Below are 14,084 nucleotides of genomic sequence, written 5' to 3'. Positions count from 1 at the left end.
ATGTATTTTTTAGCTACATCGCTAACCAGCTAGCTGAAATAACATTACTTCCAAATTGTTATTCGCTAACACACGTTTTTATGTCACCAATAATCACAAAACATTGACTATTAGATCAAATGATAACACTCTAAAAGCTCAAATATATTTCAAAACCTCTGCTGAATATGAAAACAATAGTGAGTCCCACTCGCAAGAACGTGGAGTGAATACATTCAGCATGTCAGTTAGCTGTTTACAAGCAGAATCAATACATGTAACACTTAGCAGTTCACAGGCTGTATCAGTGCTGAATCGTTGTGTGGGTGTACAAGCTCCTTCCATCTTCTTCTGCTTATCCGGGGCCGGGTCGCGGGGGCAGCAGTCTAAGCAGAGATGCCCAGACTTCCCTCTCCCCAGACACTTCCTCCAGCTCTTCCGGGGGTACACAGAGGCGTTCCCAGGCCAGCTGGGAGACACAGTCCCTCCAGCGTGTCCTAGGTCTTTCCCGGGGTCTCCTCCCGGTGGGACAGGCCCGGAACACCTTCCCAGGAACAGATGCCCAAGCCACCTCAGCTGACCCCTCTCGATGTGGAGGAGCAGCGGCTCTACTCTGAGCTCCTCCCGGGTGACCGAGCTTCTCACCCTATCTCTAAGGGATCGCCCAGCCACCCTGCGGAGAAAGCTCATTTCGGCCGCCTGTATCCGGGATCTTGTCCTTTCTGGGGTACCAGCTCATTTATGTTTATGTACATGTAACAAGGGGTAATAGTATGTGGTTTGATAATAAACAGCAGCCTCAACCTATGTATCAAGCATTTATCCAGCTTGTCAAGATTCTCTGAATGACGCAGCCGTATAATTTTTGGGGGGCGAAGCTGAGGTCCCACGTCCAATTTGCTCATCCTGCAACAGTGGGAAGAGGTGCTGACATTCTTTGGTTACAGCTGTCTGGGTGTGTGAGGAGAATGTTAATTTAGTGGAGATCAGTGCTCAGATGAACTTTAAGCTCTCTATCCAGTTGATTTTACAGACTTGGTAGTAGATATCAGATATCAAGATATCAAGATATCAGTGAAAACACCAGTAGATCTGTACTCTGAATATGTTCCCTGGTATTCCATTTGACCCACAGCGGTCCAAATGTGATTATTGTGACATGATTAAAGCCACTGAACACTCATCGTCATTGGATCATTGCAAATCTAAAGCTCGTGTCACTGTCCAAGCACTTGGATTGCCCTGTATATGACCTCTCTCTGAAGGTTTCTTCCACAGGGTCAACTGAACAATCCTTTTGTAACAATTTCTGATGTGTGATCGTTACATGTTTGTGTCTGGAACCCTAAACATGATCACACGAACAACAACTGGTCACCAGACACTTCTACCCGTACTCCTGGACAACATGGACGCACAGGTACACAAACCCATATGTACCAGGGCGCACACGCCGCACCACAAGCACACAGAAACTCTTCTTTCTCTTACCCTCGTTCTATTTTGTCGCTCTCACACTTTTTTCTTCGTTCTTTAACCCACAGTAACCTCATTCTTATGGTATGTATGAGTCACGGCTGTGCTATTCCGCACCTGAACAAACACGCCCACTTCAACACAGGTCGACATGGCTGGCCTTGGGCACACCCCTGATTCCTGACACCCCCACCAAATGTCTCAACGGGAGAGGGCTCGGTGTGTCCCATAGAGAGTGATAGACGCCTCTGATGGGTAAAAGGCCGTTTTAACATGGTCTTCAAGACAAACAGAAATCATGAAACTGTTTTATTCAGCAAAGTTAACATCCATATTTTTGACTCATCAAAGTAGTCACCTTTTGCAGACATAACAGCCGAATACATTGGTGGCATTCTTTGTACAATGGAAATCAAATATTGTTTCGGAAAGTTTGTTTCCACAAACGTGTTGCTCTTGTAGGTTGCGTTGCTTCCACACTTCTGCCCAGTTCATCCCAAACAAGCTGAATGGGGTTTAAGTCTGAGTGTGCTGGCCATTCCAAGACTTCTTTTCCTCTAAGGTAGTTCGGATCCTAACCCACTAGCTTCATGGCCCAGGCAAGCCTCTTTTTCTTATTTTGCCATCTTTGCAATGGCTTTCTCACTGCCACTCGACCTGTCAAACCTACAGCTTCGATCACTGTTAAGCTGGGCTTGAAGCTGTTCCAAGTGTCTTTTGATGGTTTAGGAAACTACTCACTGACACCTTAGCTTTCTTTGCAGTTTCGCGAAGTGTAGGAAAGACCTACACTTTTAAGGTTATAATGGTCTGTCTGTCTTTGTTAATATCCTTTTTCACACCATTATGATAGTAGTATATTACTTCCTGCAGTACAATACTGTCCCAATAATGCTTACGAAGGTGTTGTAATGCAATCTGTTCACTGTTTTTATACAGTTAGAGGGTTTGTAAGTAATCAACAAACGTTGGGACAACTGTAGGAATTGTTTGCATCAACTTTCAAGGCTTAGATTACTTCCTTCCTGAAGAAGAGCCGTAACCGGTTAATCCATCACTTGTTTCCTGATAAACAGATCAGGAAACATGTTTTTGGTAACCTACATTTTTCTTTTTTACTTCTGGCATTTTAACACTTACCATTTCTGGTTACTGGAAGTGAACTGCCGAAATGTCAATATAAACAGGAAAAATTGGGGTAAACTGGTAATGTACGTTAGTGCCAAAAGCAAATACTCTCTGAGAAATCATAGAACAGTCAGCATTAGCTGATAAACTGATACATTTCTTCATAACTACCACTGCTGATATCATACATGCCCTTTACAAACAGTAGAAACTATGAACATAATGAGTTAAATCAGTTCTGGTCTATGACAAACAGAAACAGAAATACCTAAAGAAACAAACACAAATATACAGACATGCGCAGCTTTCCTATGATGTTTTCAGTGTGCAACAATAACATGGTGTCCAAAATGTAACTGTTGGAAGCCCTAAAAAGACAAATCACACTACACCTGGGATACTTTCATTCTGACAAGCAAAACCGCTTCGTTGCAAAATGTTAAATGAAACACATTTCCCATTGGGGAGAAGACATTATTGTTCCTGAGCGTGAGGAGCTCCTGCATGGCAGGAAGCTCGGCCCCAGTGATGAATTCTGCGATCCACTCCACCCTCTGAAGCCCCTGGCCACCTAGGGCAGAGACCTTGCCGGACCAAACTTTACGGTCAGCATCAGTCGGCGCCGTGAAAACCCGGTGAACTTTCTCTCTCCACTTTGGTGGAAAAAGCACTGCCGCTGCAGGTTCCAACCGCAAAGAGAAAAAAAAACCCTGACGGCGCGCTGGTGCCTTTCCACTTGTGCCTCCGAGAATCCACCTAGGACTCCCCACATCGCAACAGATGGGCCAGCAGCAACCCAGCCTTCCTCCCGCCCAGGGATGGGACAGGGCACTGAGCAGCCAAACATAACACCAACCCCGGGTTCGGTGTCAGACCCCAGCCCCGGGGCCAACCATAACATTAACCCTGGGTTGGGTTGATATCTGATTCAGATACACAGCGCCTCTTCTCCCCTTCTAGTCAAGGCTTACAGGGTTGTCGAGGGTTGCCGAGGGTTGTCTAGTGTGTGTCCATTTCGCATAACGCTATGAGGCCCATTGCTCATTATCAAGTCCTTCATGAGCTACATCATGCATGTTAGGGCAGGGAGAGATCTAAAACATGCAGGGCAGGAGGGCGTCCAGGAGCAGGGTTGAGAAACACTCCCAGTGCATCCAGGCAAACAGCAACCAGCCAAGACTGCATCAATTACATTACAGTGCTCTACTGTATCAATTACATTAAAGTGCTCTACCGCCATCTGCTGGCCACATTCAGCACATCCAAGTCTCCAGACACGTGGTGACCGGCAACCCAGAAATCTATATTCCCTATCCCCTTGCCCTGTCCTAACCATAACCCTAAACTGAACCCTAACCTTGACCTCAATAACGCAACCTTTATGCTTAAAGTGTACCTAGCCCTGATGCCTAACCCTAACCTCTGATGCCTAAATGTGAAAATAACCCGAATTTTAACACTGTCCCCAATTGTCAACTTTACACCAAATCTAACCCCTTAGCTGGAAAGGAAATTTTTGGATGTCCAAAAACCTTCTTGGGACAATTTGTCAGGTTTTAACATCCAGTCACGTGTTGTGGACTGCCTCTTTAATAGTATCTCAAGAAAACCTTGGGTGGAGCTATAGCCAAACATCACAGCAAAAGTTGTTACATTCCCTTTGTTACATTTGTTACAGTGGCAAACCTATTAATTTAAATGCAGCCCTGGTCCATGACACCCTTGATATGCAATGTAAAGAATACTTTTGTGCCATGTTTTCTGTGCTTTTGCCTGATTGCTGTGAGTTTAGGTCAAATGAGAAGTAAATACTGCATGTGACTTAAAAATGATTACAGCATCCCTTTTGAACTGGGTACCTACATAATCTTGGCATCCCCAGCTTGCCAGAACACAGCCTTCAAATATTGTCATATATTTTGCAGTGGCTTCTCCTGTGCATTTCTTTCTGGTACCCAGTTCAGGTCTGCATTGATATGTCAATAGATCTGTCAAACCGGAACTTCAGCAACTCCAGAAGAGATCTTGAAATATTTCCTGATCAGAAACGATAGTAACACAGGCTCTGAACCATGTCAGCAACTTTCTAGATTTATCTTATTCTGTCCAAGTTAATAAAATGCAACCATTCAGCCACCAATCAGATTCTAATCTGTAACCATGGTGAGTCCCTGCAGTGAAATCCAGTTGACTTCAGAGCCTGTATTGTGGCTTGTGGCAACATATAAGGGAACATATTATTGGACCACAAATAGATCTGTTCGATTGTTCAGAATAACATTGTATATTACAGAGGGAACATATTATTGGACCATTAATAGATCCTTTAGATTGGTCTGAATAATATAATTTTGAACGTTATCATTTCAACGCGGTCAATCATATATCAATCCATCTTCCTCAACCTCGATGTGGCTATCGCCTTTGACTAACATACAGTTCATGTATTGCTTTGCATTTTTTCTTTACTAACAATCTACAGCTAGAATATTTGATATCAAATATACAGTTATGTCCGGAAATAATTGGACACTGACACAAGTTTTGTTAATTTTGTATTCATGTTAGAGTTAAATAATGAACATGGGCTTAAAGTGCTTTAATCTATCAGCTTTAATGAGGCTATTCCCATCCAAACTTGAGGAAGGGTTTAGGAATGACTTTTTCAATGGACCAAAAGTAATTGGACAATTGACTCAAAAGCTGTTTCTTGGCCCAAAATTAACTGTGAAAGCAACCCAGGAGTTTTTTAAGTGGAATATTCTGCAATGGCCGAGTCAATCACCTGATCTCAACCCGATTGAGCAGACATTTCACTTGCTGATGACAAAACTTAAGGCAGAAAGACCCACGAACAAACAACAACTGAAGATAGCTGCTGTAAAGGCCTAGCAAAGCATCACAAAGGAGGAAACCCAACATTTGGTGATGTCCATGCGTTCCAGACTTCAAGCAGTTATTGCCTGCCAAGGATTCTCGACAAAGTATTAAAACAGAACATTTTATCTATGATTGTGTAAATTTGTCAAATTACATTTGAGCACCTGAAATAAGGGGACTATGTATGAAAATGGTTGCAATTCCTAAACATTTCATACAATATTTTTGTTCAAGCCCTTGAATTAAAGCAGAAAGTCTGCACTTCAATTGCCTCTCGGTTGATTCATTTCAAATCCATTGGGGTGGCTTACTGAGGCCAAATTATGAACATTGTGTCAGTGTCCAAATTTCCAGACTTAACAGTATGAAAAGTTTTTTATGAATTAAATTAAACACATTTCCTATATTGGCTATGCAGTGGGCCTCTACTGTATCATTGTAACTGTGTCATACTTTAGGTGAGTATAAAAAAGAGGTTATGGGCTTGACATATAATATCATTAGCCTTGCAAAAAAGTGTACAACATTGTAAATTAAAAACATTAATATTAATAATCACCCATATGTGTGAAGGCTCTGATAATGTGTGTAGGCTCTGATAATGTGTGTAGGCTCTGATAATGTGTGAAGGCTCTGATAATGTGTGTAGGCTCTGATAATGTGTGAAGGCTCTGATAATGTGAGTAGGCTCTGATAATGTGTGAAGGCTCTGATAATGTGTGAAGGCTCTGATAATGTGTGTAGGCTCAAGTAATAAAATCATGCCACTTCACTTACAAATGCACTTAGTTATTTTTAATGTTAAATGGAGAAGATGTTATAGATATGGTTTCCAATAATAGTATATCTGTAACATATGGATTTATTTGAGAATTAATTGAGTGCAAGTGTGTAAACCTGTCTTCAGCTGAATGTACAGTGAAGCAAAATAAAACCTTTAATTGGGGTCAAATGTTGAAACAAAACATTATTTATCAACAAATGCATATCTTCTTCAAACATATGTCAAACATAAGCCATTTTTAGCAACCCTAGGGCTTCACTAATTCTACTGGAAGTATCTTCCTGCTGATGTATATTTATTTAAATTTTATCCGAATCATTAGGAACACTTAAGTGGTAATGCATTACATCCTGGTTCACTGAGGTAAAGAGATGAGCAACACAATCAAAGCCACATCCCCCATCTATATTGAAAGTCATAGGTCATGCAAAAGTAAAGGGACAAAAGGTTGTTGACCTGAATGATTTAGGCAATGTCCATCAAACAAACAGCAATGACCCTGAAAATACCCATAACAACTATTAGGGGAAGAAATAAGAAGCTGTCTGGAAGAAATCACATGCACAGTGTGGAGGACGCCTGAAGAGGGAAACCATTCACAGTTGTAGAAATCAGATGTTTGTGGAATCTTGGGGTCTCTAAAACTAGAATCACATGCCACCTCAATGCCAAAAAGTTATTTGGATGCATTATTGAAACATACTTTCACTCTCAACACAAAAGTATCAGTGCCTGGAGGAGTTTGCTTAATATTGCAAAATGTCGGAAATGCATACAGGAAAGATCATGACTAGATAAATGGCCTCACCTCCCTCGCATGTTTTGTCCCACCTGATCAAACTATTGGAGAAAACTCAGTGCTGTTATCTTGGCAAGGGGAAGGTGCACAAAGTACTAAATACCGGAGTGACAACAATCTGGACACATTTATTTCAAGAAAATTATTAAGAAAATAATATGAAGTTCTTTTAACAATTTCACCTCACTTAAAGGTTAGATGGCCCTCATATCGAGTGTACTATCAAACTGATTAGCAACAAGGGCATTTTATCCAAGGGTGCCAATAACTGTAGAAGGCACAGTCACACTACGGTTTTGTAATGGTGTCCTGGATCCACTTGTTATATTTAGGTATGAATGTGTAAATTCCAGGCTTGGTCTTGATGCCACATTTTTCACCATAGGACACTAACCCTTCTAGTTCACCATCACACACCAACGGACCCCCAGAGTCTCCCTGGAACACAGAGACAATGCAGCATAGGGGACAGTTATCACTGCAAGACTTTAAAAACAGCAAAAACATACTTATGGCTGTGCATTTCAGCACATTGAAATTACATAATGACCAACTTGGCAGATTCTATTTCAGATAAATCTTTTTTTTTCTTTCATGTTGTCCCCTCATTACAGGGTACCAAAAGTATTTGGACAATCTGAGTCCTATTGATTATGTCTTTCACACGCTGAAGACGAGACCAGAGACGAAAGGCTCTAAAACAGGCAAGAACTGAACAGGCTGCAATGCAGATCTGTGTCTAGGAGTCACAGACCTCAGGCATTCGTTGCATTCAAAGGACATGCTACTAAGTACATAATATGACAACTTAAAAAAAAAGATCTAAATCTTTCACCCGATAAGGATAAAAGATCTTCACATGAAACCTGATAGTCCTGCACTTCAACCGCATTGCATTATCTCAAATCCAAAGGGCTGGTAATACAAGAGCAAAACAAAAAATCCCCACACAGATATTTTGGAGTTTACTATCTGTAAACATGGTCAGTTGGTGTAAGAGAAAGATCTCAGATATCCCCAATATGTGTCCACTGCCCACTTGGATCACAAAACAGGCAGTATTGAACTCTGGGAGTTTGAAGGGACAATCTACCTACAAAAATCTTCCTCTGCACACACACACACACACACACACATACACAGAGAGACACATGTGAAATTACCTGGCAGGCGTCAGCTGGGTCTATGTCATAGCCGGCACACAGCATGTTAGCGGTAATGATGGGGTCCTTGTTGTAGTACTCGGTAGAGTTACACGTCACCCTGTCAATCACAGTGACTTTGGCAGACATCAGGACGTCAGATAGAAAGGAGTTTTCTTTGGTAACTCCCCATCCTGCCACAAAGCACTCTGTCCCGGCTCTGATGTCCTCAACGGGTTTGGGTAGAGGCATGACTTTAATCATGCTGTTCTGACCCACCGGTTTATTCAGCTGTAGGAAACAGGAGGCACTCGGTATGTGAGGAAATGTGCAAAATGTACTGCACTTAAATTACCTTATACAATAAATTCTCTCTGTGGCCTTACACAGGTACTATTTGCTGAAACCATTGGTCTGACAATGGCTAGCTGACAGCTTTTTTTATTTAACAATCTGGCAGAATGAGTCCCAGTGCTAGGGGTTGCGTTCATTATATCAGGTAACAAAAAAGTGCAAAATTAATCTACCAGGTGAAGTAGTTAAAATACTCTTGAAGTAAAATGTTACAAATACTACATATACTTCTGGAGTAGCTAGTGATTATCTTATCTGTGGCCTGTACTTCTAATCTTATTAAAATACAAAATGTATGATTTTACTTTTTTGTGTTTCAACAGAATACTTTACCAAATCACCTTATGTACATTAATTAAATATAAAAACTAATATAACATTTACAAATCTATATTTCCAACAACATCTTGCCACAGCAGTGTGAACAAGGCATTTCATCATAGAAGCATTTCATCTGTCTAGTTATGGGAGACATGATAATGACTTTATTATTTATTATATTACTTCATGGGAAATGATTGTTTAGTAATTCACCTAACCTGGACCAGCATGATGTCGTTGCCTTCCTTTATATTCATGTAGTCAGGATGAGGAACGTTCCTTTCCACTTTTACACCATGGCCACGTTGTTTTATTTTGTGGACACCTAAATAAACTAACTCCATTTCACTAGAGACAACATCCACAATCAGGTTCAGAACACATGAATTCCCCATGACAACATCCACAATCAGGTACAGAACACATGAATCCCCCATGACAACATCCACAATCAGGTTCAGAACACATGAATTCCCCATGACAACATCCACAATCAGGTTCAGAACACGTGAATCCCCCATGACAACATCTACAGTCAGGTTCAGAACACATGAATCCCCCATGACAACATCCACAATCAGGTACAGAACACATGAATCCCCCATGACAACATCCACAATCAGGTACAGAACACATTAATTCCCCATGACAACATCCACAGTCAGGTACAGAACACATTCATTCCACATGACAACATCCACAATCCAATGTCAAATGGTCACATAGAGATACAATGTAACACCAGTGGCAACAGGACAACTAACCCGCAGTGAGCAGCAGTCAGGACCCATTCACTGTTGATGAGGATTCCTCCACACCAATACGTGTCTCTTTCATTGAATTTCCGAGAGATTAAGGCCATGTAGGGGAGAGAGTGAGGCTTCACCTCTGTTCCACCAATTATCTTTGTACAGTCACCTTGGGGAATATAGATATTTACATTGATGTCAGTAAAAACAGGGACATGCTAACCAGTAAATACTAATTACAGTACATACAGACCCGTATTTATTTTCTATTTACCCAGATCTCATTGAGATTAAATACATTTTTCAAAAAGAGAGATGGACACTCAAGGATCTGTGAAACTGAAATTGTTCGAAAGAGTGAAAACATACATCTAGATACTGGATGAGGATAAAAAAAAGCAAAAACAAAAATTTTCTTCAACAGGTATGCTAATGGGAGCCCTTTAATTAAAGAAATATATAATCCATTCAAATACACAGAATGTCCTAATTAGGGTAGTCAAATTATTCAAAACATGTAAAAAGGTTTGTCACACACACACACACAAACACTTACCTGTTTGCAGATACAAAGATAGAATGATGAAGACCCAGAGACTGAAGACTCTGAAGAGTGTCATTTTCTGGTCCTTCAGAGGATCCTGATGTAGAGGATATGTCTTCTTTAGATCTGGTTTTGGTCTGAAGAAAGAGGTGCTCTGGTCTCTCTCTGCCCTTAGATCTTCATATACATTCAACTCAAAGGATGTGGTTGTTTTCTCAATTAACCAAAGAAATGTGTGTTGGGGGAAAGTCAGTAAATCACACACAGACATTCACACAGACATTCACACAGACACACACACATACAAACTCACTCAACAGACATTCAGGAAGGAAAATTGTGGCTGTCACTTCCTCATTTAATTTTGAATGTAGCCATGGTAACTTACTAACTCAAGACACTCTACAGACATGCAGTATATAGGGCTGGGAAAATCTTTTTTGATTTTCTGATTAATTGGGATTCTTATTTAGATGATCTGAAATTGACCATATGTATATAGGTGTGTGCACTTCATTATGTCACTGTACATGTTGGCGTTCATGGTTCCCTCAATGAACTGCCGCTCCCCAGTGCCAGGAGCACTCATGCAACCCCAGACCATGACATTCCCACCACCATGCTTGACTGTAGGCAAGACACAATTGTCTTTGTTCTCCTCACCTGGTTGCCGCCACACGCTTGACACCATCGGAACCAAATAAGTTAATCTTGGTCTCATCAGACCACAGGACATGGTTCCAGTAATCCATGTCCTTAGTCTGCTTGTCTTCAGCAAACTGTTTGCAGGCTTTCTTGTGCATCATCTTTAGAAGAGACTTCCTTCTGGGACGACAGCCATGCAGACCAATTTGATGCAGTGTGCAGCGTATGATCTGAGCACTGACAGGCTGACCCCCCACCCCTTCAACCTCTGCAGCAATGCTGGCAGCACTCATACGTCTATTTCCCAAAGACAACCTCTGAGCACGTGCACTCAACTTCTTTGGTCGACCATGGCCAGTTCTTAGTGGAACCTGTCCTGTTAAACTGCTGTATGGTCTTGGCCACCGTGCTGCAGCTTAGTTTCAGAGTCTTGGCAATCTTCATATAGCCAAGGCCATCTTTATGTAATGAAAAAACTATTTTTTTCATATTTATATATAGAACCAGTTTGTGCCTGTAGCAATACAAATATTACAAAATGCATACATTCATTTATACATTTACAAATTAATGTAAAAATCAATAAATGCATGTTTGGAATGACATGGTAAAGAGTCTGAATATAACAGTATGTACTTGAGGGGAGATGAGTGTTAAGATCATGAGAGGCATGACAGTATTCGTGTACTTGTGGTTTGACTTTAATCACAACACATCTGCTCTGAGGCAGAAGAAAGAAACTAAAATGAATGATCAGAAATGTTTAATCAGATAGTACATCTTTGTAGTACATCTTTCATTTGAAGTAGTACATCATCACAGCAAAAGTTGTTACATTCCCTTTGTTACATTTGTTACAGTGGCAAACCTATTAATTGAAATGCAGCCCTAGTCTATGACACCCTTGATATGCACTATAAAGAATACTTTTGTGCCATGTTTTCTGTGCTTTTGCCTGTTTGCTGTGAGTTTAGGTCAAATGAGAAGTAAATACTGCATGTGACCCAAAAATGATTACAGCAGCCCTTTTGAACTGGGTACCTACACAATCTTGGCATCCCCAGCTTGCCAGAACACAGCCTTCAAATATTGTCATATATTTTGCAGAGGCTTCTCCTGTGCATTTCTTTCTGGTACCTAGTTCAGGTCTGCATTGATATGTCAATAGATCTGTCAAACCGGAACTTCAGCTTCTCCAGAAGAGAACTTGAAATATTTCCTGATCAGAAACGATAATAACACAGGCTCTGAACCATGTCAGCAACTTTCTAGATTTATCTTATTCTGTCCAAGTTAATAAAATGCAACCATTCAGCCACCAATCAGATTCTAATTTGTAACCATGGCGAGTCCCTGCAGTGAAATCCAGTTGACTTCAGAGCCTGTATTGTGGCTTGTGGCAACATATAAGGGAACATATTATTGGACCACAAATAGATCTGTTCGATTGTTCAGAATAACATTGTATATTACAGAGGGAACATATTATTGGACCGTTAATAGATCCTTTAGATTGGTCTGAATAATATAATTCTGAACGTTATCATTTCAACGCGGTCTATCATATATCAATCCATCTTCCTCAACCTCGATGTGGCTTTCGCCTTTGACTAACATACGAACTGTGTATTGCTTTGCATTTTTCTTTACTAACAATTTACTTGTTAGTATGACATTGTTCCATTTTATTTGCTGCCAAGATAATTTTTCTCCTGTATAGTTAAATCTACAGCTAGAATAATTGATATCAAATATACAGTTATGTCTGAAAATAACTGGACACTGACACAAGTTTTGTTAATTTTGTATTCACGTTAGAGTTAAATAATGAACATGGGCTTAAAGTGCTTTAATCTATCAGCTTTAATGAGACTATTCCCATCCAAACTGGAGGTAGGGTTTAGGAATTACTGCTCTTTAATATGTAGCCCCTTCTTTTTCAATGGACCAAAAGTAATTGGACAATTGACTCGTGGGCTCACCACCCACAGGAGGGACCATAAGGGGCCGGTGCGAAGAGGATCGGGCGGCAGTCGAAGGCAGGGGCCTAGACAACCCGATCTCTGGACACAGAAACTAGCTCTAGGGACGTGGAATGTCACCTCGCTGGCGGGGAAGGAGCCTGAGCTAGTGCGTGAGGTTGAGAGGTTCCGATTAGAGGTAGTCGGGATCACCTCTACGCACGGCTTGGGCTCTGGAACCACACTCCTTGAGAGAGGATGGACTCTTCACCACTCTGGAGTTGCCCATGGTGAGAGGCGGCGGGCTGGTGTGGGTTTGCTTATAGCTCCCCAGCTCTGCCGCCATGTGTTGGAGTTTACCCCGGTGAACGAGAGGGTCGTTTCCCTGCGCCTACGGGTCGGGGATAGGTCTCTCACTGTTGTTTGTGCCTACGGGCCGAACGGCAGTGCAGAGTACCCGACCTTCTTGGAGTCTCTGGGAGGGGTGCTGGAAAGTGCTCCGACTGGGGACTCTATTGTTCTACTGGGGGACTTCAACGCCCACGTGGGCAACGACAGTGACACCTGGAGGGGCGTGATTGGGAGGAACGGCCCCCCTGATCTGAACCCGAGTGGTGTTCAGTTATTGGACTTCTGTGCTAGTCACAGTTTGTCCATAACGAACACCATGTTCAAGCATAAGGGTGTCCATCAGTGCACGTGGCACCAGGACACCCTAGGCCGCAGGTCGATGATCGACTTTGTTGTCGTCTCATCTGACCTGCGGCCGTATGTCTTGGACACTCGGGTGAAGAGAGGGGCGGAGCTGTCAACTGATCACCACCTGGTGGTGAGTTGGATCCGATGGCGGGGGAGAAAGCTGGGCAGACTCGGCAGGCCCAAGCGAACTGTAAGGGTCTGCTGGGAACGTCTGGCCGAGTCTCCTGTCAGAGAGATCTTTAACTCCCACCTCCGGCAGAGCTTCGACTGGATCCCGAGGGAGGTTGGAGATATTGAGTCCGAGTGGACCATGTTCTCCACCGCCATTGTCGAAGCGGCCGCTCGGAGCTGTGGTCGTAAGGTCTCCGGTGCCTGTCGAGGCGGCAATCCCCGAACCCGGTGGTGGACACCGGAAGTAAGGGATGCCGTCAAGCTGAAGAAGGAGTCCTATCAGGCCTGGTTGGCTTGTGGGACTCCTGACGCAGCTGACGGGTACCGACAGGCCAAGCGGGCTGCAGCCCGGGTGGTTGTGGAGGCAAAAACTCGGGCCTGGGAGGAGTTCGGTGAGGCCATGGAGAAGGACTATCGGCTGGCCTCGAAGAGATTCTGGCAAACCATCCAGC

The 14,084-nt window shown here is 42.4% G+C and overlaps 1 protein-coding gene across 1 annotated transcript; it reads right to left on the bottom strand.

Annotated features, from left to right (window-relative positions):
- Positions 1-6,364: 6,364 nt before the first annotated feature.
- On the bottom strand, positions 6,365-10,429 carry LOC114840665 (granzyme K-like). The gene is made up of 5 exons (XM_034296216.1): positions 10,169-10,429; positions 9,628-9,781; positions 9,082-9,211; positions 8,210-8,479; positions 6,365-7,484 (listed from the first exon to the last, which is right to left on the bottom strand). Exons 1-5 carry the CDS (start codon positions 10,425-10,427, stop codon positions 7,335-7,337), a joined length of 963 nt encoding a protein of 320 aa, XP_034152107.1. The 5' UTR covers positions 10,428-10,429; the 3' UTR covers positions 6,365-7,334.
- Between the last annotated feature and the right edge of the window lie 3,655 nt (positions 10,430-14,084).

This window comes from Esox lucius, chromosome 13, assembly GCF_011004845.1.
Source record: "Esox lucius isolate fEsoLuc1 chromosome 13, fEsoLuc1.pri, whole genome shotgun sequence".
NCBI classification, from domain to species: domain Eukaryota; kingdom Metazoa; phylum Chordata; class Actinopteri; order Esociformes; family Esocidae; genus Esox; species Esox lucius.
This window is presented reverse-complemented; position numbering and strand designations above follow the sequence as displayed.

Coding starts and splice junctions, on each gene's coding strand:
- LOC114840665 (XM_034296216.1), bottom strand. CDS start 10,427: ATGTCTGTGTGTGATTTACTGACTTTCCCCCAACACACATTTCTTTGG. Junction 8,480..9,081: donor ACGACATCATGCTGGTCCAG/GTTAGGTGAATT, acceptor TGTTTCCTACAG/CTGAATAAACCGGTGGGTCA. Junction 7,485..8,209: donor ACCCAGCTGACGCCTGCCAG/GTAATTTCACAT, acceptor TCTGTGTTCCAG/GGAGACTCTGGGGGTCCGTT.